The sequence below is a fragment of the Oratosquilla oratoria genome, chromosome 5 (assembly GCF_046742065.1).
Source record: "Oratosquilla oratoria isolate Oo_2021 chromosome 5, ASM4674206v1, whole genome shotgun sequence".
Taxonomy (NCBI): Eukaryota; Metazoa; Arthropoda; class Malacostraca; order Stomatopoda; family Squillidae; genus Oratosquilla; species Oratosquilla oratoria.
Window position 1 is genome coordinate 28,618,697 of NC_134781.1, and position 23,042 is coordinate 28,641,738.

At 42.3% G+C, this 23,042-nt stretch overlaps 1 protein-coding gene across 1 annotated transcript; it reads left to right on the top strand.

Moving 5' to 3' along the window:
- Window positions 1-8,565: 8,565 nt before the first annotated feature.
- Window positions 8,566-9,557, top strand: LOC143025707 (uncharacterized). The gene is made up of 2 exons (XM_076185708.1): window positions 8,566-8,940; window positions 9,090-9,557. The coding sequence occupies exons 1-2, from the start codon at window positions 8,566-8,568 to the stop codon at window positions 9,555-9,557; spliced, it is 843 nt and encodes a 280-aa protein (XP_076041823.1).
- Window positions 9,558-23,042: the final 13,485 nt, after the last annotated feature.

A 23,042-nucleotide genomic window follows, 5' to 3' on the forward strand; every position in this document is an offset into this window, starting at 1 on the left:
CAAAGAGGGTGGGCTCTGTGTCCGCCGTAAAAGTAGTTACTTCCTGCTAACCAGTCGGGGGATTTATCGCTGCCATGGTTTAGTATCTAACCAGCGACCGCTCCCTGAAACTCGGTCAAGAACTGTTACCAGGATCCTCGTCTTGGAGTATTGATCGTACAGCATGTATCATAAACTCGATATTTTAAGGATTTTACTGACATGCTAACGGACTCGGCATTCTTTTATGACTGGAGACTAGTGTTAAAACAAATCACTCCCAAACTCAACTCTCATCACTCTGCTACCATCCGCATATCTCTCCTATACTGCCTGTGCAACTAAGTATTTGGGTATGATATTGTCCTCAAGGTGTACTTCAACCCCGTCTCTATGTGCATGTGGCACACTTCCCTGATGTTGATTCCAGTCACAGGTTCATCTCAAGAGACAAACCTCGATGGAGGAGACGAAGAAGCCACGAACAGAACTGGTGGCTGGGACAAGTCGACCGAGTCTACCGAGAGCTGTCTGGAATGAGGAGGATACTCGGGGGCTGATATTCGGGGTGGGAAGGAGGGTGGGACCCTCAACCCATTATTTGATGATCAAATGACAAAAAGAAAAACAAATAAATAAAAAATTAGATAAATAAAATGGGGTTGAGGTTACCATAACACCCCTGAGGTATTCTTCGAACGATTTTGCAATATTTTAGTGTTTCCACATGCGCAAGTTTAAATACCACGCGCAGTTAAATGCCAAATGTGAACATACACACTCATATTCTACTCCAGCTGATCGGCAGTCAAAAGTTATTGTTGGACACTAGTTTGTTTTACGTTCTATTTTTGATTGTATGAAAAACATTTTGTCCTGATGAGCGTTTCATACCATTCTAAGAAGAAATACAAGCAGTTTATCGTTCAACTTCATGTTATTGTTGTTGTGGATAAGTTTTTCAGGATATAGTCTTACAATTATTTATTATTTGTGAAGTGTTTGTGATATACATATAATTCTGAAGAGTATACACGAGATACTCCATCATATAGAGATAACACGGCCAGGATAATAAGCGAAACTTTGTAAGAAAATTGGTAAATATGGAGCTTTGAAAAAAGTTTTATATAAAAAAAAGATATATGTGAAGAAGGAAGAAAGTGCAAGTGCAGTAAAGAGAAAAGAATTATTTACACAAAATCAGGATGAGTGTACCATAAGAAATATTCATATACTTTATATATAAGAAATGCTACATAAGAGATGTTATATATTATTTGGCATGTTAAGAGTCCTTTGAAATATATTTTTGTAGAAAAGTTATAGGTATATATCTGTCAATCAATCTATCTATATATATATATATATATATATATATATACATATATATATAATATATATATATGTATATATATATATATCACATACATATGTATATATACATATATATATATACATATATATACATACATATATAATTATATATATTTGTGTCATTTTGGCAATTGGAAATAAACTCATCTGCTGGGATTCAAAGTTTTATTTCCAATTGACAAAATGACACAAACACTTGTCGGAAGACTAGCCTGCATAAAGGATTTGATGAAATATAATACATACCACGTTCTACACGAATGCCCTCGACAGAATGATTAGTCCGTGAACTATTTCGTTCTGTTTTGAAGGGTCAGTGTAGTACAGGCGGTACAGTCCTCCTCGCTTTATATGAAGCATTCCGCTCTGGCGGGGGTTTCGAATCCCAGCAGAGGATTTTATTTCCATATATTTATATATATATATATATATATATATATATATATATATATATATACATATATATAATATATATATATACACACAGTTAAACACGACACACACTGGTTAATCTTCTTACTGAGATTTTCAATTTTCCTCACAGTAGGTCTGTCGTGTTTAACTCCGTGTGTATTAGTGAGAATCTGCGCCCTAAATATACAATATATATATAATATATACATATATATATGATTATATATAATATAATTATATATATATATATATATATATATATGTCTATATATATATATATATATATATATATATATATGTGTGTGTGTGTGTGTGTGTGTGTGTGTGTGTGTGTGTGTGTGTGTGTGTGTGTGTGTGTGTGTGTGTGTGTGTGTGTGTGTGTGTGTGTGTGTGTGTGTGTGTGTGTGTGTGTGTATACCAAGGACTACTATTACACAGGACGTGCGCACCAAGATCCCTGGGTCCGCTACCGGAAGCCATTGCTTTCTCTGTAACCTAACATTTTATATTGGACAAATATATCAAAACTAGAAACCTAACATTGTATATAGGACAAATATATCAACTATTGACTTATTCAATGCAGTATAAGTTAATATAAACTTTTATAATGAAATAAGAAACTATTTTTAAAGCACTGTTATGCTTTGAAATGCCAATTTTAGCCGGATTAAAAGGTATATCATTGTCTTGTTCAGCATCCTCAGTTTCTCAAGATGGTTCTGAACCTGAGGCAAGGTTATATTCCTCCATCCAGAAAAGATATTGCTGATAAGTACTTGGATCTTGTGTATGAAAAGGAATATTAAAAGTGTGCAGATGACCTGAGTAATGAAACTATGTCTTTCAACTGATGGGTGGTCTAACATCCATAATGAACCCATAATATATGTCACTCGAACAACATCCACTGGTCAGATTTATTTAGTTGACACAATAGACACATCAGGGAAACCTCACACTGCTCAATATCTTCTACAACTTGTACAAAATTCGATCAAGAAGGCTGAACAAGATTTTGGTTGTCACATTGGAAGTGTTGTGACAAACAATGCAGCAAATGTTACCAAAATGAGAAAACTCTTGGAGGAATCGAGTGAACCTGAGCATACCGTCCTCACATTCGGCTTCTACCGTTCCTTATATACTTGTGGCACGTCTATAACACTGCTCCTTATATTGATATGCTAAAAATGTCCTTTAGCAATCAGATCGCATATCAGATAGCAATCCCACAATATTTAAAATCTATAAAAAAAACTATTTAAATTAAATAAATCTGATTTAAATAAAAAAAATCGATCTTTTATTTAAAAAAAAAAAAAAAAATCGCCAACCCTGGTGTCCACTAACCTCATACAATAACACCTTTTAAGTCCGGCTAAAATTGGCATTTCAAAGGATAACAGTGCCTTGAAAATAGTTTCTTATTTCATTATAAGTTTATATTAAGGGGAGATACCTCTGCCAGATCTAAACACATTAAAACTAACCCAATCATCTTAACATTTTTACACGATGTCAAGAATACTTGGAGATCAAAATAGCCAAAAAATTAAAACAATCCATTAAATATCTATATTTTATCTATTTGTTTATATATCTAAATAGCTGTTACTCTTTAAATATGAATAACAAGTTCCCATGTTGATTGATTTACAAAGCAATTACCTGAAAGCTATGCATATCTCCTACAAACTTTGTGTGAATAAAAAATATATTGAAAATTTTTTGAAATTATATATATAAAACAATAAATTAACCAAAAATAAAAGCAGAACTTTCATTCAAAAACTATTTATAAATTCATTATGAGAGATGAAATTTTTTTACCTAGTAAATAACTTCCTCATTTTATGAGAATCATTTTGCATGTCAATTTTTCAAGATAGAGCAAAAAGTAAAGAAGTTATTAAAGTTTTATGACAAAAACTAACATAAATATGGGTTTTTAGATATCGCTTGATAAAGATTTGCTTACTGCTGCACAAAAAAATATGCTTCCTACAGATAAAACCATTAAATAAAAGTTATTCCTTAGAGTGTGTAGATTAAATACATATTTTTTGTAAATTGGACAAGAAATAAAAAAAATAGAGCAATTTTTCCATATGTAACTTCACTGAAAATTGGTAGATTTAGTACCGTATATACGGTACTGCCAATAAACACCACAGCAAACATTTCAGTAATCATCAGATACTCACATGTAAACTCCACAGTAATCTAGAATGCACCAGGATAATATCCACTAGTACTTGCTCCACCTGACACTTGATAAGGCACACAAATTTTTTCATTGTTTCATTCTCTACCAGTGAACACTTACGTACAGAAATGTTATCTTCTTCCAATTTGCCTTCCACTAATTGCTTACGTAGTGACACAGGACTGAACAATATTGGGAATGGGATGGCGTCCCATGACTCTCACCATGTTGACAACTCACTTCCACTATCATTTTTACCCTTCGTGTGTAATGTTTTCATCTTGGCAGACATCTGCTGGCTTCTGCGTTTCTTTGTCTCACTTATTCGTGGCATTCTGGATGATGTCACACCTTAAGTCGTGAAAAAATGTGAGTAAAACTAATTCACACCTTACCAGTAAATTTCAAAACACAGAGGTGGAGGGGTGAGGGGAAGGGTTGCTGCCGGGAAACACACACAGCCTAATTGATCGTACCGTATAACAACCGAAGTTTTTCTAAAAACTCGTAATAATCGAAAAAAACATATATAATGAATAATATAATTCACCATATGGCAACACCGCGCACCCATGCGTATGTTGGCCGGGCCATTTAAACTGTTTAATGTGTAAATATGCGTAAATAATTCGTACGCGTGGCACAGCTATATGTCCAGGCGTCGTCAGCTAAAAATGCATAATTTCATGATTTTCCATGATCCAAGACAAGTATCTCCCCTTAACTTACACTGCATTGAATAAGTCAATAGTTAATATATTTGTCCTATATACAATGTTAGGTCTCTAGTTTTGATATATTTGTCCAATATAAAATGTTAGGTTACAAAGAAAGCAATGGCCTCCGCTACCGGACCAAGGGATCTAGGTACGCACGTCCTGTGTAATAGTAGTCCTTGATGTATATATATATATATATATATATATATATATATATATATATATATATATATATATGTATATATATATATGTATATGTATATATATATGTATATATATGTGTATATACAGTATATATATATATATATATATATATATATATGTATATATGTATATATATATATATATATATATATATATATACATATCAAAAGCTTTTCCCCCCTTACAAGGGAGGTAGACAAAAAATAAAGGTATAAAATCCACTCCCATCCATTCCATCCCCAACATACTCCACTCCCATCCACCTACCTCACTCCCTCTTATCTTGGCACCTCCTGGATGACGGGCCATCCCTGCATCATGCCCACTCCCCTGGGTCAGAAGCAGTGTTGCAAGACACAGCACATCTGCAGCAAGGCCACTTCATTAAATCGGCGACCCCCCTGTCCGTCCCCTCATTCAGAAAAGGAGAAGACGGGGAGAAACCCCTTCGGGCTCCGTCAATTTATTTCTCATACATACTGCCTCACCGCCCCATCCCCACCCACTCCACCTTATGCATCACAGCTTCATCCATAAACAACCATTCTTCACTCACCCCTATCTTCTGTCCTCTCCCGTCCTTCCTCAACAGACATTCCCCTCTTTCCCCATGCCCCTTTTACCCCATCCATCCATCTCATCCTAGGTTATACCCTCATGTTCATTCCTTCCACCTTTGCCTTACACACCTCTTTTACTTGTCTTTCTTCACTCATTCTTTCCATGTGTCCAAACCATCCCAATACTCACTCATCAACCCTATCTCCCAATTCCCTTTCCACCCCGTTCTCCTACTCACCTCCTCAATTGTTCACTCTACCCAGCCTAGTAACCCCTATCATACTTCTCAGTCATCTCATCTCAAACACATTCAAACTCCTTCTCTCTTCGTCTCTTATCTTCCATGTTCCTGTCCCGTACAGTGCTGTCGGCACAATCACTCCTTCATACAATCTCCTCTTAGCATCCATTCCCAAATGTCTATTTCTCATCACACTTTTTAATCCTCCAAGACATTTACTCGCTTCTCTCAATCTACATTCTACCTCCACCTCCACTCCTCCCTTTCCTCCCACATTCGCACCCAAGTATCTAACACTATCCACTTCCTCCAGTCCCTCTCCCTTAATACTCACTTCCAGTCTGCTGCCACCTTCACCCCTTGTATATCTCATCACCTTACTTTTACCCACATTTATCTTCAACTTTCTTCTTTCGCACACCTTCCCCACCTCTGTCACTAACTTCCTCAATCCCTCCTCTGATCATGCTACAGTGTCGTCAACAAACAACAACTGTTTATCTTTCACTTTTCGCTATTTTCTTTAACTATCTCCAATCCCTGACCCACCACCCTTGCATTTATCTCTCGCACCACCCTATCCATGTGTAAACTGAATAGTCAGGGCGACATAACACATCCGTGATGAAGTCCCACCTCTACCTCTAATCCTAACACAAGTTGTTAAGAGTAGTCAGTAGTTTTTACGAGAGTAGTAGAGCTTGTGTTAGACTATATCCTGAAAAACCTACTCACAACAACAATAACATGAAGATGAACGATAAACTGCTTGCACTTCTTCTTAGAATGGTATGAAATGCTCATCGGGACAAAACGTTTTTCATACAGTCAAAAATAGAACGTAAAACAAACTAGTGTCCAACAAAAACTTTTGACTGCCGATCAGCTGGAGTAGAATACGAGTGTGTATGTTTACATTTGGCATTTAATTGCGCGTGGTATTTAAACTTGCGCATGTGCAAACACACTAAAATATTGCAAAATCGTTCGAAGAATACCTCAGGGGTGTTTTGGTAACCTCAACCCCATTTTATTTATCTATTTTTTATTTATTCATTTTTCTTTTTGTCATTTGATCATCAAATAATGGGTTAAGGGTCCCACCCTCCTTCCCACACCGAGTATCAGCCCCCGAGTATCCTCCTCATCCCAGACAGCTCTCGGTAGACTCGGTCGAATTGTCCCATCTACCAGTTCTGTTCGTGGCTTCTTCGTCTCCTCCATCGAGGTTTGTCTCTTGAGGAGATGAACCTGTGACTGGGATCAACATCAGGGAAGTGTGCCACATGCACATAGAGACGGGGTTGAAGTACACCAATTGTGCTGCTAACAGTATTACAATTCTGTAGCAAACAGCCAAAACTTCCACCCTTGAGGACAATATCACACCCCAATATTGAGTTGTACAGGCAGTATAGGAAAGATATGCGGATGATAGCAGAGTGAAGGAGTTGAGTTTAATAGTGATCTGTTTTAACACCAGTCTCCAGTCTTAAAAGAATGCCGAGTCCGTTAGCATGTCACTAAAATCCTTAGAATATCGAGTTTATGATACATGCTGTACAGTCAATACTCCAAGACGAGGATCCTGGTAACAGTTCTTGACCGAGTTTCAGGGAGCGGTCGCTGGTTAGATACTAAACCATGGCAGCGATAAATCCCCCGACTGTCCAGCAGGAAATAACTACTTTTACGGCGGACACAGAGCCCACCCTCTCTGTGGTTGGAGAATATTTCCCTCGGCTGAATAAAATCGCCTAGCGACAGCCAGAACACGTTGTGAGTACCTGGAAAAGGTTGACAGCGATGAGCTCAACCTTTTACGTGCACTGGTGGCGTAATCCGAAACGTGCTAGTCTCACATTTGCTTGGTTGTGGGTTCGAGTCCCGTATTCCTCTCCGATTCCCAGCACAGGTAACCACTCTCTCCCAAATCGCACAGGGCAAAGGCGAAGCCTTTGGCCACAATTAATCAAGACAGCCCATGCAGTCCCACACAAAAATGCACCATCCCACTCCAACACAGTGGATAGTGAAAAACGCCTGGTATGGCAAAGCCCTGTCAGTTGCGGTAAGTCGCAGATTTTTTTTTTTCCGAAGTTGAGTCACCTCTCAGCCTAACCAGAGCTGTCGAGAACAAACGCACCAAGTTCACAACACGTTCCTGGAATCGAACTCACGACCACCTGCTCATGAGTTTAAGACGGTATCCACACTGACGACCAAAATCGCCTGGCGGCGACCAGAACAGAGGGAGAGGTGCCACCCTGCACGGAAGGTACTAGAGGGGGCGCCACGAAGATAAATAGAATAGCCTGGCGTCACCTGGAATAGAAGATAAAGTACCACCCACTACGGAAGGGGCTAATGCGGCACTAATCAACTGACACAGTACAGAAGCGTTTCTATGTTAAATACCATTAGACATAAGGTCATTTCTTTATATAGTTTTCTTGTTCGGAGTTCTCTTCATACATTGTTACAGTCAATTATTTATGTTCCCCGTCAATTCAATGTACATTCACGGATACTTAGATTTTCAATCTCTTAGTCTCTATCTATCAAAACAAGATCGATACAGGGAGCTAGGCAACACTTGGGTCGTCACAGCTCTACGAATTCGTCAGAATCGCGGCTTGGGTCCCCACCCGCCAACCCACTTAGCGCTGTGACCACAAGGCCTCAAGGCCTCTTGCGAGTCCTATATAACGTCGGCCGAGTCCTGGAGGGCCCACACTCAGCACCTCGGTGTCTCTCCTGCAACATGTCTCCTGCACAGGTAACCACTTCCTCGCACCCAGTGTCGTCCCTTTTCCTTTCTTCGTCTATGCACAGGGACACCTCCATGGTTGTCCAGACACATGTGTCACGTGATTGAGGACCCTTGCTCGCGTTTTCTTCCGAGTGATGACGTGACGGCCCGTTTTCTGTTTTTCTCTCTCCAGCTGGCGGTGGTCTTGAGCTTGGTTGGGGCGGCCCTCGCCCGTCCCGAGACCGTCTCCCACGGTGGACCTCCCCGCCATGGCCCTCCTCAGGGGACCTACGCACCTCCTCAGCCCTCATACGCACCGCCCCCTCCGACCTACACGACGCCTCAGCCCACCTACGCACCGCCCGAGCCCTCCTACGCACCTCCTCAACCCACCTACGCACCTCCAGAACCAACTTACGCCCCACCCCAGCCCACCTACGCTCCACCCCAGCCTTCCTACCAGTCGCATGAACCTACATACCCGGTAAGTGGAACGAGAGATTTATTTTAGCAGGCACAGCCTTCCCATTTGCTAACGCATGTAGTCTTTTAATTGTGCGAGTTTTGGGACCCTCGCTCCACTCTGAGAGAGCCCAGCAAAAACATATGACTCAGAGTCTTTCTTCCAAACAGCCACGACCCCACGACTTCGAGTACTCCGTCAAGGACTACGAAGGCAACGACTTCGGCCACAGCGAGAACTCGGACGGTCAGACCGCCCAGGGCACCTACTACGTCCAACTCCCCGACGGCCGCCTCCAGACCGTCACCTACACGGCCGACGACTACGCCGGCTACGTCGCCGACGTTCAGTATGAGGGTGAGGCGCAGTACCCGACCCACCAGCCCTCGTCCGCCTACAGCGCCCCCACTGCCCCCGCCCCCGCGCCCACCTACAGCGCCCCTGCCCCCGCTCCCACCTACAGCGCCCCCGCTGCCACTGCCCCCGCGCCCACCTACAGCGCCCCTTCCCCTGCGCCCACCTACAGCGCCCCCGCTGCCCCCGTGCCCACCTACAGCGCCCCCGTTGCCCCCACGCCTACCTACAGCGCCCCTGCTTCCGCACCAGTTCCGCAGAACAACTACGGCCCACCCCACTGATCCCATGACTCTTCTTCCCACCACCGTGACGTCTTCTGCAGAACAACGACGACTACGATGACGACGAGTTGAGCCAATCTTGTGGAGGAACACCTTGTTCCTCCCTAGTCCCCCCTGTGACTGACACCTCGCTACAGTCGAGTATCAATGAAAATAAAGATTCAGGTTTATTTTTGTACTTAATCTGTGATGTTTGTCTCCTTCCCACCCCTTGCCCCTTCACTCCCGTCTGAATGCTTAATCTTTTATTCTATTTGTCACCAGACGATTCTGTCCACTAGATTGTGGCACCCTCTTATTCTGGCTGTCTTCCTCACGTCTATGTTACTGTTTTATCCTGTCTATCACCAGGCTGTTCGCCTCTTTGGCACACCTTCATGACAGAGAAGAAGTTCCAACAGGGCACTTCACCTGAGTCGGTATTTGCGGGTCCAAGGCAGTCTTTGAGCTCTTGACCTTTCGACCCAGACATCTGCCGACTGATGTCGTCTGCCGCTAGTCGGGGGACTATTGAAGTGCGTGTCTCTTGGAGAACTTCAAACTTTAATGCACACAAAATATAGAATGTACAACATTGTAGTAATAATCAGATAATCAGTGAGTACACTGAAAATATCATTTCATTGGTAGCACAGTGGTAACAGACGGGCGTTTTTGGCTAGGGGCCCGAGTTCGAGGCTCGGTCGCAACTGCTGAACTTTATTATCGTATCAAAAGCTAATGAAGTCTGTTTTTCAGGATACTTACCATAAATATAAGTTATTCTTTAAGCCGTGTGAAGTGTATTGTAACGTGTTGTTATTTGGAAACTGCTCTTCACATATTGTACAAAATGTCACGACCATCAACAGAGAAACAGATACAGCCTTATGGATGGTCTCTTGCGAATCAGTTAGGGACCTCATCTGCAAAGAAACATCTTCGACCTGTTCATAAAACTAATGAAATAAAAGTAAGCAAGAACGAAGAAAATAAATTTCTCGTGATCTGAGAAAAAAAAATCCGAAAATTTGTTGACGACAGGATAGAAATGCTGGTTAGCATCCATGAAACACTAAGGGCGCGTCCATGCATGGTGTCAGCATGTGACAAACTCGACGAAGTGAGCAAGTGTTGCGACTCCCGTTACCCACAGACGGTTAGTAGCGGATGCATTTTACGTTGGGCGTTCGTTAGGGTGTGTCCACGTAAGTCTCCAGCATGTGACACACTGGATGAAACGCCGAGGATTTAGTGCAATACCACCCCATTCCCTCCTTCCTCTCTATTTACAGCCATTCCTCTACTTACGATCATTCGACTTGTGATTTTTCGAAGTTACAATGGGTTTTGACAGAAATTATGATATATTCTAATATTCCAGTGTTAGCCCACATAAATATACACATTCTCATGTTATTTGATTTGCTAAATATGTTTGCTTAAGGAAGATTAGGCTAATTTGTGATCACTGCTCTATTTCTTCTTACATTGGCGGCGCGGTCGCCACCCCGGTCTGTGCACCACTCCTTTCCTCCCCCCCCCCCATTTTCGACTTGTTTGTTTTCGACTTACAAAGTGTTTCGCGGAACCTAACCCCATCGTTAGTCGAGGAGTATTTGTACCTGAGTTGGAAGGTAACACAACCCGTCCAATCTGTCATATATGCGCCCAGCCACCATTCCCGAATAACATCGTCTTATGTACTTTCCTAACTTGCCCGAACCATTCTGTTGAGCTCATGGTTAATGGTAAAATGAGAAATTTAAAGGAATTTAGTGGATTTGAACTTTCTGTCCGTTTATAAAAGATCGTTTGCCACAACTTGCCAAGGAGGTGACTCCCTTTGCAGTAAGTATCCAGGCAATTATCAAACTCGCTTAAATCAGCGGATATATCTCAGTAGAAGTATGTATATTGAGTAGTTAAGTCCAAGGGTAAATTTGGATGGTAAAAAAAAGACCATGCAGCTCTCTCTCTCTCTCTCTCTCTCTATATATATATATATATATATATATATATATATATATATATACTCACACTTGAGTCAACTTTATGTACAGACAATTTATATTTATATTACAGGGTCTTTTTTTATTTTGCCACACTGTTCCTTCATATAAAAAATGTAGGTAAATGAGGAACTGAAGCAAATTGTGTCTACTAATTTTTTCCAGCATCTAATTTCTCTCCCAGCTGAGTAACAGACAAATTTATAATTTCAATTTCCTTAAAAATTGCTTGTAACCATTAGGGCAGTGGCTTCTTCTGCTTTATCATTCGGTTCTATGGAGTAACAGACATACAATAAACATAACTTTCCCATCAACCAGCCTCCTTTCTAGGTAGGGAACTCACCAAAACTAAAATGCGAATTTATCTTTCTACCCGCCTCTTTTCTTCAATATCTAATTGGTAGATGCATATTGTTTTCATTATGCTTGACCTATTTTCTATCCATTATTAACTCTCCTGAACATTACCTCTTGAATGTTCAGTTCATTTCCTATAAAAGCTTGTATGCACCCCTGCTCCTTAAGCTGATCAACCCCAGAGCAAGGTAGTGAAACTGCAGGAAATGCTATCACATAGAGTATATGTATATATACAAAGTCAACAAAGAACTGCATAAACATATAGACAGGTATGGAAGGGCTATGAAAGTTTTTATGAAAAATATGTGGAGCAGAAAATTTCTCATTCAAGTTCTTCTGCAAAAGACATACACGTCTTTCTCTACATCTGTCTGACTCTTTGGAGGCTAAAAAGACCCATTCCGACCAATGAACCACCTACGGACCAAAGGTACGCACCATTCTTTTAATATTGATCACTATAGCCCTTTGCGTTCCAAGGAGTCCGTTCAGGGTGGAGCCGAAGCGGGAATTCACCTGAGTGCGACGGTGCCAGTTTGACCACCAAATATTATCGGATCGTCGCCATCACCTGTCACCCAGTGACGTCTCAGCGTGGCAATATGGGGAAAAAGCGTTATTGTCATGTGTCATAGAATATATTCATAGCGTTGTTATAATCCTAAAAAGTGATACTCATTGAATTATACAGCTTCCTTTACTATTTACAGAATAAAAAATCAAATAGCACATAGATGGGAAATAGGAGAGAGAAGTATGCTAAGGTTGATTTGGCACCATGGCTCACGACGTATGCCACACCCTGAACGGACTCGTTGGAGCGCAAGGACTATAATCATCGCTTAAGGAAGAATCCTGATCACTCTCTCTCCTTCCTGCTGCCCTGTTCGAATCTCTCCTTTGTCAACTCTATGACTCCACTTCTTCGGCGCGGTGGATGGAAGCTCTGGTTATAGGAGGCCCTTCTGTTACCATTGTGTTGCCACTGATACGATATTTTCAAGGTGGTCACTCAAAATCAGATACTACAAAAAACTAGCACCTTTTATACTGTACAATTTAGTTTTTGTATATATTAAACTTTGGACACGTCTGTGACCGAACTTTGCCCAGAGGATGGATGCACACCCACTTCAATCATTCGTCTTCGACTTGGGTCAAATGTTTTGTCTGAACCATTTCTCTGTCATGCAGGTGGACCAAAGAGTAACAGAAGGTGAGGAAGAAAGCCAGAATGAGCCACAGGGGTAAATGGAATCACTTAGCGACAACCAGAATAAAAGATTAACCATTCCCTGGTACGGAAGGGACTGGAAAGGCTGGGAGGGGGACGAGACAAACATCGCAGATTAAGTATAAAAATAAAATTGATTCTTTATTTTCCTTGACACTCGAATGTAGCGAGGCGTCATTCACAGAGAGGACGTGGGAGGAGCGAGGCGTTCCTCCACAAGAATTACTCGGTTCGTCGTCGTTGTTTTGTAATATACGTCTCGGTAGCGGGAAGAAGAGTCGCCGGATCAGTGGGGCGGGCCATAGGTGTTCTGTGGAACTGATGCGGGGGCAGGGGCGCTGTAGGTGGGCGGGGGGGCAGCGGGGGCGCTGTAGGTGGGCGCGGGGGCAGGGGCGCTGTAGGTGGGAGCGGGGGCAGGGGCGGTGTTGGTGGGCGGGGGGGCGGGGGCCGGGGGGGCGCTGTAGGCGGACGAGGGCTGGTGGGTCGGGTACTGCGCCTCACCCTCATACTGAACGTCGGCGACGTAGCCGGCGTAGTCGTCGGCCGTGTAGGTGACGGTCTGGAGGCGGCCGTCGGGGTGCTGGACGTAGTAGGTTTCCTGGACGGTCTGGCTGTCCGAGTTCTTGCTGTGGCCAAAGTCGTTGCTTTCGTAGTCCTTGACGGAGTACTCGAAGTCGTGGGGTCGAGGCTGTTTGGACGAAGGACTCTGAGTCATATGTTCTTGCTGCACATTGGGAACTGGGCCCTCTCAGAGTCGAGCGAGGGCCTCAAAACCCACACACTTAAAAGACTACATGCGTTAGCAAATGGGAAGGCTGTGCCTGCTAAAATAAACCTCTCGTTCCACTTACCGGGTACGTAGGCTCATGCGACTGGTAGGAAGGCTGGGGTGGAGCGTAGGTGGGCTGGGGTGGAGCGTAAGTTGGTTCTGGAGGTGCGTAGGTGGGTTGAGGAGATGCGTAGGAGGGCTCGGATGGTGCGTAGGAGGGCTGAGGCGTCGAGTAGGTCGGAGGGGGTGGTGCGTATGAGGGCTGAGGAGGTGCGTAGGTCCCCTGAGGAGGGCCATGGCGGGGAGGTCCACCGTGGGAGACGGTCTCCGGACGGGCGAGGGCCGCCCCGACCAAGCTCAAGACCACCGCCAGCTGGAGAGAGAAAAACAGAAAACGGGCCGTCACGTCAACACTCGAAAAAAAACGTGAGCAAGGGTCCTCGATCACGTGACATATGTGTCTGGACATCCATGGAGGTGTCCCTGTGCATAGGCAGACACTCGCGAAGGCGGTGAAGAAGGGGAAAGGGACGACACTGGGTGCGAAGAAGTGGTTACCTGTGCAGGAGACATGTTGCAGGAGAGACACCGAGGTGCTGAGTGAGGCCCTCCAGGACTCGGCCGACGTTATATAGGACTCGCAAGAGGCCTTGAGGCCTTGAGGCCTTTTGGTCACAGCGCTAGGTGGGTTGGCGGGTGGGGACCCAAGCCGCGATTCTGACGAATTCGTAAAGAGCTGTGACGACCCAAGTGTTGCCTAGCTCCCTGTATCGACCCTTTCTGATAGATAGAGACTAAGAGATCGAAAATCTTAAGTATCCGTGAATGTGCATTGAATTGACGGGGAACATGAATAATTGACTGTAACAATGTATGAAGACAACTCAGAACACGAAACCTATAGAACGCAGTGACCTTCTGTCTAATAAGAACATAAGAACATAAGAATAAAGGAGACTGCAAGAGACCATAAGGGCTACACTAGGCAGTTCCGTATCCATCACCACCTGTCATCCCCATCCATAAAGTTGTCTAATCGTTGCTTTTTTTTTTTAACAACTGATAGTTTCAGCGCTTACTACATGGTTACTAAGTTTATTCCATTCATCGACCACCCTAATAGTAAACGAATTTTTGCCTATTTTCTTCTTAGATTTAAATTTGTCCAGTTTATACCCATTACTGAGAGTCCTGCCCTGTTGTTTTATTATGATGACCTTGTTTGCATCACTCTTGTTATAACCTTTGACCCACTTGAACACTTCTGTTAGATTACCCCGCACTCTGCGTCTTTCCAGAGAGTGTAAGTTAAAGTGCCTAAGCCTCTCTTCGTAAGGCAAATTTCTGAGTCCATGTATCATTTTGGTCATTCTTCTTGTACTGATTCTAGTGAATTTATGTCCATTCTGTAGGACGAAGACCAAAACTGTACCAAATAGTCAAGGATGGGTCTAACTATCGCTAGATACAGTTTAATAATTACCTCTGCACTTCTATTCGTTACCGTCCTAGAAATGAAGCCTAATGTCCTGTTAGCTTTATTTCTGGCGCTAATGCACTGCTTCCTGGTTTTAAGGTCCGGACTCACCAGAACTCCCAAGTCCCTCTCGCACTCAGATTTTCCTAAAAACGTGTTATCTAAGATGTATCTATTTTTGGGAATGTGTAGCCCTACGTTTAACACGCTACAATTAGAGATATTGAAGTTCATATGCCATTTCTTCGACCACGTTAACAATTTATTATGATCATCCTGCAGAATCTCTGCGTCGTCTCCTGACCTAATTTGGCGTCCTATTTTAGTGTCGTCCGCAAACTTACTAACATCACTATGTATCCCATCGTCTAAGTCATTTATGTACATAATGAACAACAAGGGACCCAAAACAGAGCCCTGGGGGACCCCGCTAGTAACATTGCCCCACCTAGATTTCCATTTATGGTGACCCGCTATTTTCTGTTACTAATCCAAGCTCTAATCCATTCTAACACTTTTCCTCCTATGCCATGGGCTTTGATTTTATTTAGTAGTCTCTGGTGTGGCACCTTGTCGAACGCTTTGCTAAAGTCAAGGTAAATAACATCGTAATTTTTATTGTTATCTGACGCCTTATATACTTTACTGAAAAAGGATAGAAGATTAGTTACACATGATTTACCCTTGGAGAAACCATGCTGTGAATCACGAAGTAGATTATGCTCTTCGATGTGTTTTCTGAGTCTATTTACTATTATTGATTCAAGCATTTTTCCTATAACCAATGCCAAACTGATTGGCCTGTAGTTGCATATAGACGGTATATCTCCCTTCTTAAAAACAGGAACAACGTTTGCCTGCCTCCAAGTAGTTGTCACAAAACCAGTGTCTACCGATTTATTGAATATTTCAGTTAACTGGTATTTAACATAGAAACGCTTCTGTACTGTGTCAGTTGATTAGTGCAGCGTTAGCCCCTTCCGTAGTGGGTGGCACTTTGTCTTCTATTCCAGGAGACACCAGGCTATTCTATTCATCTACGTGGCGTCCCCTCTAGTACCTTCCGTGCCGGGGGGCACCTCTCCCTCTGTTTTGGACGCCGGCAGGCGATTTTGGTCGTCAGTGTGGATACCGTCTCAACTCATGAGCAGGTGGTCGTGAGTCCAGTTCCTGGGACGTGTTGTGGACTTGGTGCGTTGGTTCTCGACTCAACTTCGGGGAAAAAAATAAACGGCGACTTACCGCAACTGACAGGGCTTTGCCCTCCCAGGCGTTTTTCACTTTCCACTGCGTGCATTTTTGTGCGGGACTGCCTGGGTTGCGGACGGGTTAATCTCATTATCTTGCAGCAGAGGAACCAGAGAGAAACCCCAGGGGGAAGGTTAAAGTGAGCGAGGAGCCTACGCCAGGAAGCCTTGATTAACTGTGGCCAAAGGCTTCATCTTTGCCCTGTGCTATTTAGGAGAGAGTGGTTACCTGTGCTGGGAATCGGAGAGGAGTGCGGGACTCGAACCCACAACCAAGCAAATGTGAGACCAGCACGTTTCGGAGTACGCCACCAGTGCACGTAAAAGGTTGAGCTCATCGCTGTCAACTATTTTCCAGGTACTCACAACCTGTTCTGGCTGTCGCAGGGCGATTTTATTCAGCCGAGGGAAGCATTCTCCAACCACAAAGAGGGTGGGCTCTGTGTCCGCCGTAAAAGTAGTTACTTCCTGCTGACCAGTCGGGGGATTTATCGCTGCCATGGTTTAGTATCTAACCAGCGACCGCTCCCTGAAACTCGGTCAAGAACTGTTACCAGGATCCTCGTCTTGGAGTATTGACTGTACAGCATGTAACATAAACTCGATATTTTAAGGATTTTAGTGACATCCTAACGGACTCGGCATTCTTTTAAGACTGGAGACTAGTGTTAAAACAGATCACTCCCAAACTCAACTCAACGAACAGAACTGGTGGATGGGACAATTCGACCGAGTCTACCGAGAGCTGTCTGGGATGAGGAGGGTACTCGGGGGCCGATACTCGGTGTGGGAAGGAGGGTGGGACCCTCAACCCATTATTTAATGATCAAATGACAAAAAGAAAAATAAATAAATAAAAAATAGATAAATAAAATAGGGTTAAGGTTACCAAAACACCCCTGAGGTATTCTTCGAACAATTTTGCAATATTTTAGTGTGTTTGCACATGCGCAAGTTTAAATACCACGCGCAGTTGAATGCCAAATGTGAACATACACACTCGTATTCTACTCCAGCTGATCGGCAGTCTGAAGTTTTTGTTGGACACTAGTTTGTTTTACGTTCTATTTTTGATTGTATGAAAAACGTTTTGTCCTGATGAGCGTATCATACCATTCTAAGAAGAAATACAAGCAGTTTATCGTTCAACTTCATGTTATTGTTGTTGTGGATAAGTTTTTCAGGATATAGTCTTACAATTATTTATTATTTGTGAAGTGTTTGTGATATACACATAATTCTGAAGAGTATACACGAGATACTCCATCATATAGAGATGCCACGGCCAGGAAAATAAGCGAAACTTTGTAAATAAATTGGTAAATATGGAGCTTTGAAAACAAGTTCTATTAAAAAAAAAAAAAGACATATGTGAAAAAGGAAGAAAATACAAGTGCAGTAAAGAGAAAAGAATTATTTGCACAAAATCAAGATGAGTGTACCATAAGAGATATTCATATACTTTATATACGTAAAAGAAATGCTACATAGAAGATGTTATATATTATTTGGCATGTTCAGAGTCCTTTGAAATATATTTTTGTAGAAAAGTTGTAAGTATATATCTATCTATCTATCTATCTATCTATCTATATATATAATATATATATACATATATATGAATATATATATATATATATATATGTATACAGTATATATTTATATAAAAATCACATACATATGTATATATACATACATATATATATATATATATATGTGTGTGTGTGTGTGTGTGTGTGTGTGTGTGTGTGTGTGTGTGTGTGTGTGTGTGTGTGTGTGTGTGTGTGTGTGTGTGTGTGTGTGTGTGTGTGTGTGTGTCATTTTGACAATTGGAAATAAACTCATCTGCTGGGATTCAAAGTTTATTTCCAATTGTCAAAATGACACAAACACTTATCGGAAGACTAGCCTGCACAAAGGATTTGATGAAATATAGTATATACCACGTTCTACACGAGTGCCCTCGGCAGAATGATTAGTCCGTGAACTAATTCGTTCTGTATTCAAGGGTCAGTGTAGAACAGGCGGTACAGTCCTCGCTTTATATGAAGCATTCCGCTCTGGCGGGGGTTCGAATCCCAGCAGATGAGTTTATCTACATATATATATGTATATATATATACATATACATATATACATATATATGATTATATAAATAATCATATATGTATATATGCATAGATACACACACACACACACACACATATACATATATATATATATATATATATATACATATATACACACACACACACACATATACATATATATATACATATATATATATATATATATATATGTATACCAAGTACTACTACTACACAAGACGTGCGCACCCACATCCCTGGGTCCTCTAGCGAAGGCCATTGCTTTCTTTGTAACCTAACATTTTATATTGGACAAATATATCAAAAATAGAAACCTAACATTGTATATAGGACAAATATATCAACTATTGACTTATTCAATGCAGTATAAGTTAATATAAACTTTTATAGTGAAATGAAAAACTATTTTTAAGGCACTCTTGTGCTTTGAAATGCCAACTTTAGCCGGACTAAACAGGTATTATTGCCTTGTTCAGCATCCTCAGTTTCTCAAGATGGTTCAGAACCTGAGGCCAGGTTATATTCCTCCATCCAGAAAAGATATTGCTGATAAGTACTTGGATCTTGTGTATGAAAAGGAATATAAAGTGTCCAGATGACCTGAATAATGAAACTGTATGTCTTTCAACTGATGGGTGGTCTAACATCCATAATGAGCCCATAATATGTGTCACTTTAACATCATCCACTGGTCAGATTTATTTAGTTGATACAATAGACACATCAGGGAAACCTCACACTGCTCAATATCTTCTACAACTTGTACAAAATTCGATCAAGAAGGCTGAACAAGATTTTGGTTGTCATATTGGAGGTGTTGTGACAGACAATGCAGCAAATGTCACCAAGATGAGAAAACTCTTGGAGGAATCGAGTGAACCTGAGCATACCGCCCTCACATTCGGCTTATACCGTTCCTTGTATTCTTGTGGCAAGTCTATATAACACTGTTCCTTATATTGATATGCTAAAAATGTCCTTTAGCAATCAAATCGCATATTAGATAGCAGTCCCACAATATTTAAAATCTATAAAAAATATATATATATATTTAAACGAAATAAATCTGATAAATAAAAAAAATCGATCTTTTATTTTTTTTTAAGATAAAAAAAAAATCGCCAACCCTGGTGTCCACTAACCTCATACAATAATACCTTTCAAGTCTGGCTAAAATTGGCATTTCAAAGGATAATAGTGCCTTAAAAATAGTTTCTTATTTCACTATAAAAGTTCATATCAAGGGGAGATACCTCTGCCAGATCTACATACATACATATACCAAGGCTTTTTCCCCCTTCCAAGGGAGGTAGCCAAAAAGGGAAAGGCATAAAAACACTCCCACCCATTTCATCCCTAAATACACTCCACACCCCTCCCACCCTTCCTCTCATCTGAGCACCTCCTGGATGACGGGTCATCCCTGCACCCTGCCCACCGCCCTGGGTCAGAAGCAGTGTCGCAAGACACAGTACATCCACAGCAAGGCCGCTTCATTTAATCGGCGACCCCCCCCCTCTCCGTCCCCCCTTGCATATAAGGCGAGGACGGGGAGAAATCCCTTCGGGCTGCGTCAAAATTTACTCACACATACTACCCCACCCCCCACCCCTCCGCCCATTCCTCCTCATGCAGTCACAACATCATCCATATACAACCATTCTCCACTCACCTCTGTCTTCCGTCCTCTCCCTTCCTTCCTCAACAGACATTCCCCTCTTCCCCAAAGCCCCCTTCACCCCATCCATCCACCTCATCCTAGGACGTCCCCTCATGTTCACTCCCTCCACATCTGCCTTCCATACCTCTTTTACTAGTCTTTCTTCACTCATTCTTTCCATGTGTCCAAACCATCCTAATATTCTTTCATCAACCCTATCTCCCAAATCCTTTTTCACTCCTGTTCTCCTCCTCACCTCCTCATTTCTCACTCTATCCAGCCTAGTAACCCCCACCATACTTCTCAGACACCTCATCTCAAACACATTCAAACTCCTTCTCTCTTCTTCCCTTATGTTCCACGTTTCTGCCCCATACAGTGCTGTTGGCACAATCACTCCTTCATACAGTCTCCTCTTCGCATCCATTCCCAAATGTCTATTCCTCATTACACTCTTTAAACCACCAAGGCATTTACTCGTTTCTCTCAATCTACATTCTACCTCCACCTTCACTCCACCTTTTCCTGCTACACTTGCACCCAAGTATCTAAAACTATCCACTTCCTCCAGTCGCTCTCCCTTAATGTTCACTTCCAGTCTACTGCCACTTTCACCCCTTGTACATCTCATCACCTTACTTTTACCCACATTTATCTTTAGCTTTCTTCTATCACATACTCTCCCAAACTCTGCCACCAGCTTCCTCAATCCCTCCTCTGACCCTGCCACAAGCGCAGTGTCGTCCGCAAACAACAGCTGGCTCACCTCCCACTTTTCTCCATTTTCTTTAACCATCTCCAATCCGACTCACTACCCTAGCATTCACCTCTCGCACCACCCCATCCATGTATAAGTTGAACAGCCAGGGCGACATAACGCATCCTTGACGAAGTCCCACCTTTACTTCAAACCACTCACTCTCTCCATTTCTAATCCTAACACATGCTCTACTACTCTCATAAAAACTCTTGACAGCTCCCAAAAGCTTTCCTCCTATCCCATAAATCTGCATAACCTCCCACAGTGCCTTTCTGTCTACCCTATCATAAGCCTTTTCCAGATCCATAAAAGCCCAAAAAACATCCTTCCCCTTTCCTATAGCTTTCTCACATATCTGTCTTACCACAAAGATCTGATCTACACAACCTCTACCTGTCCTAAATCCACACTGTTCCTCACCAATTACTCCTTCTGTTCCTCTCCTAATCCTCTCAATTAAGATCCTCCCATAAGCCTTCCCTACTACACTCAACAGGCTAATCCCTCTGAAATTACTACATTCACACTTGTCCCCTTTTCCCTTGTAAAGAGGAACTATACAGGCACTTCTCCAGTCCTCCGGTACTCTACCCTCTCTCCAGTCCACCATCACTGAACCTCCCTTTTTCAGACATTCTGCATGGCATCCATCCAGACCAGGTGCCTTACCTGCTTTCATCATCTTTACAACTGCCTTCACCTCATCCTTCCTTATTTCTCCTCCATTCTCCTCACTCATCACTCTCATTTTCTTCGCATTTCCCACTGCAGCTATCTTTCCTTCCCTATCCTCCTTCACATTCAGCAACTCCCTAAAATATTCTGCCCATCTTCCCCTCACTGCCATCTCTTCCATTATCATCTCTCCATCTGTACCTTTTACCTTTTCTTCCCTACTTGATTCGCCTCCTCTTCCTCTCTTAATTTCTTTCCAAAACATCTTTTTATTACTTTCAAAATTTTCTGTCATACTCCTACCCCATTTCACATCTGCTCTCCTCTTTGCCTCCTTTACCTTTTGCTTTACTTCTCTTTTCTTTTCTTTGTACGTCTCATATGACTCCCCTGTCCTCTTTTGTAACCAATCTGTGAATGCTCGCTTCTTCTCTTCTACAACCTTCTTTGTTTCCTCATCCCACCATTCACTACCCTTTCTTCTATTTCCCCCTGTCCTTCGTGTTCCACACACCATCCTTGCACACTTTAAGACTCCCTCCTTGAACCATCCCCATTCCTCCTCCACACCCATCTCTGCTCTATCCTTTACTCCCTCCCACTCCTCCTTCAGCTTCTTTTCGTACTCTTTTCTCCTTTTCCTTTTCATTCAAGGAGTTCACTCTAAGAACCTCCCTACCTTTTGTCCCTTTCCTCCTTCTCCATCTATCCTCCACTCTCAGCTTACCTTCCACCAAAAAATGATCTGATATTCCCCCACCCTCTCCCCTTAGCACATGTACATCCTTAACTCTTCCTATCATAATCCTATTTACCACTACATAATCCATTAACGCTCTATCTACCACCCTTCCCTCCACCACCCTCTCCCATGTGTACTTATGCTTGACTTTCTTCCGAAACACTGTATTTGCTATCATCAACTCTCTTTCTAGACACATTTCCACCATCAACTCTCCACTACGATTCTTTCCTGGAACTCCACACTTCCCAACCATTCCATCGATTGGACCATTTCCCACCCTAGCATTAAGGTCTCCCAGTACTATTACATTGACATTTCTTCCTAAACCCTCTATGCACTCATTTAAATCTATCCAAAAGGCCTCCCTTTCTTCCATGCTCTTCTCACTGCCAGGCCCATATGCACTTACAAAGACCCACATCTCCTTTCCCAGTTTCACCTTCATCCACATTATCC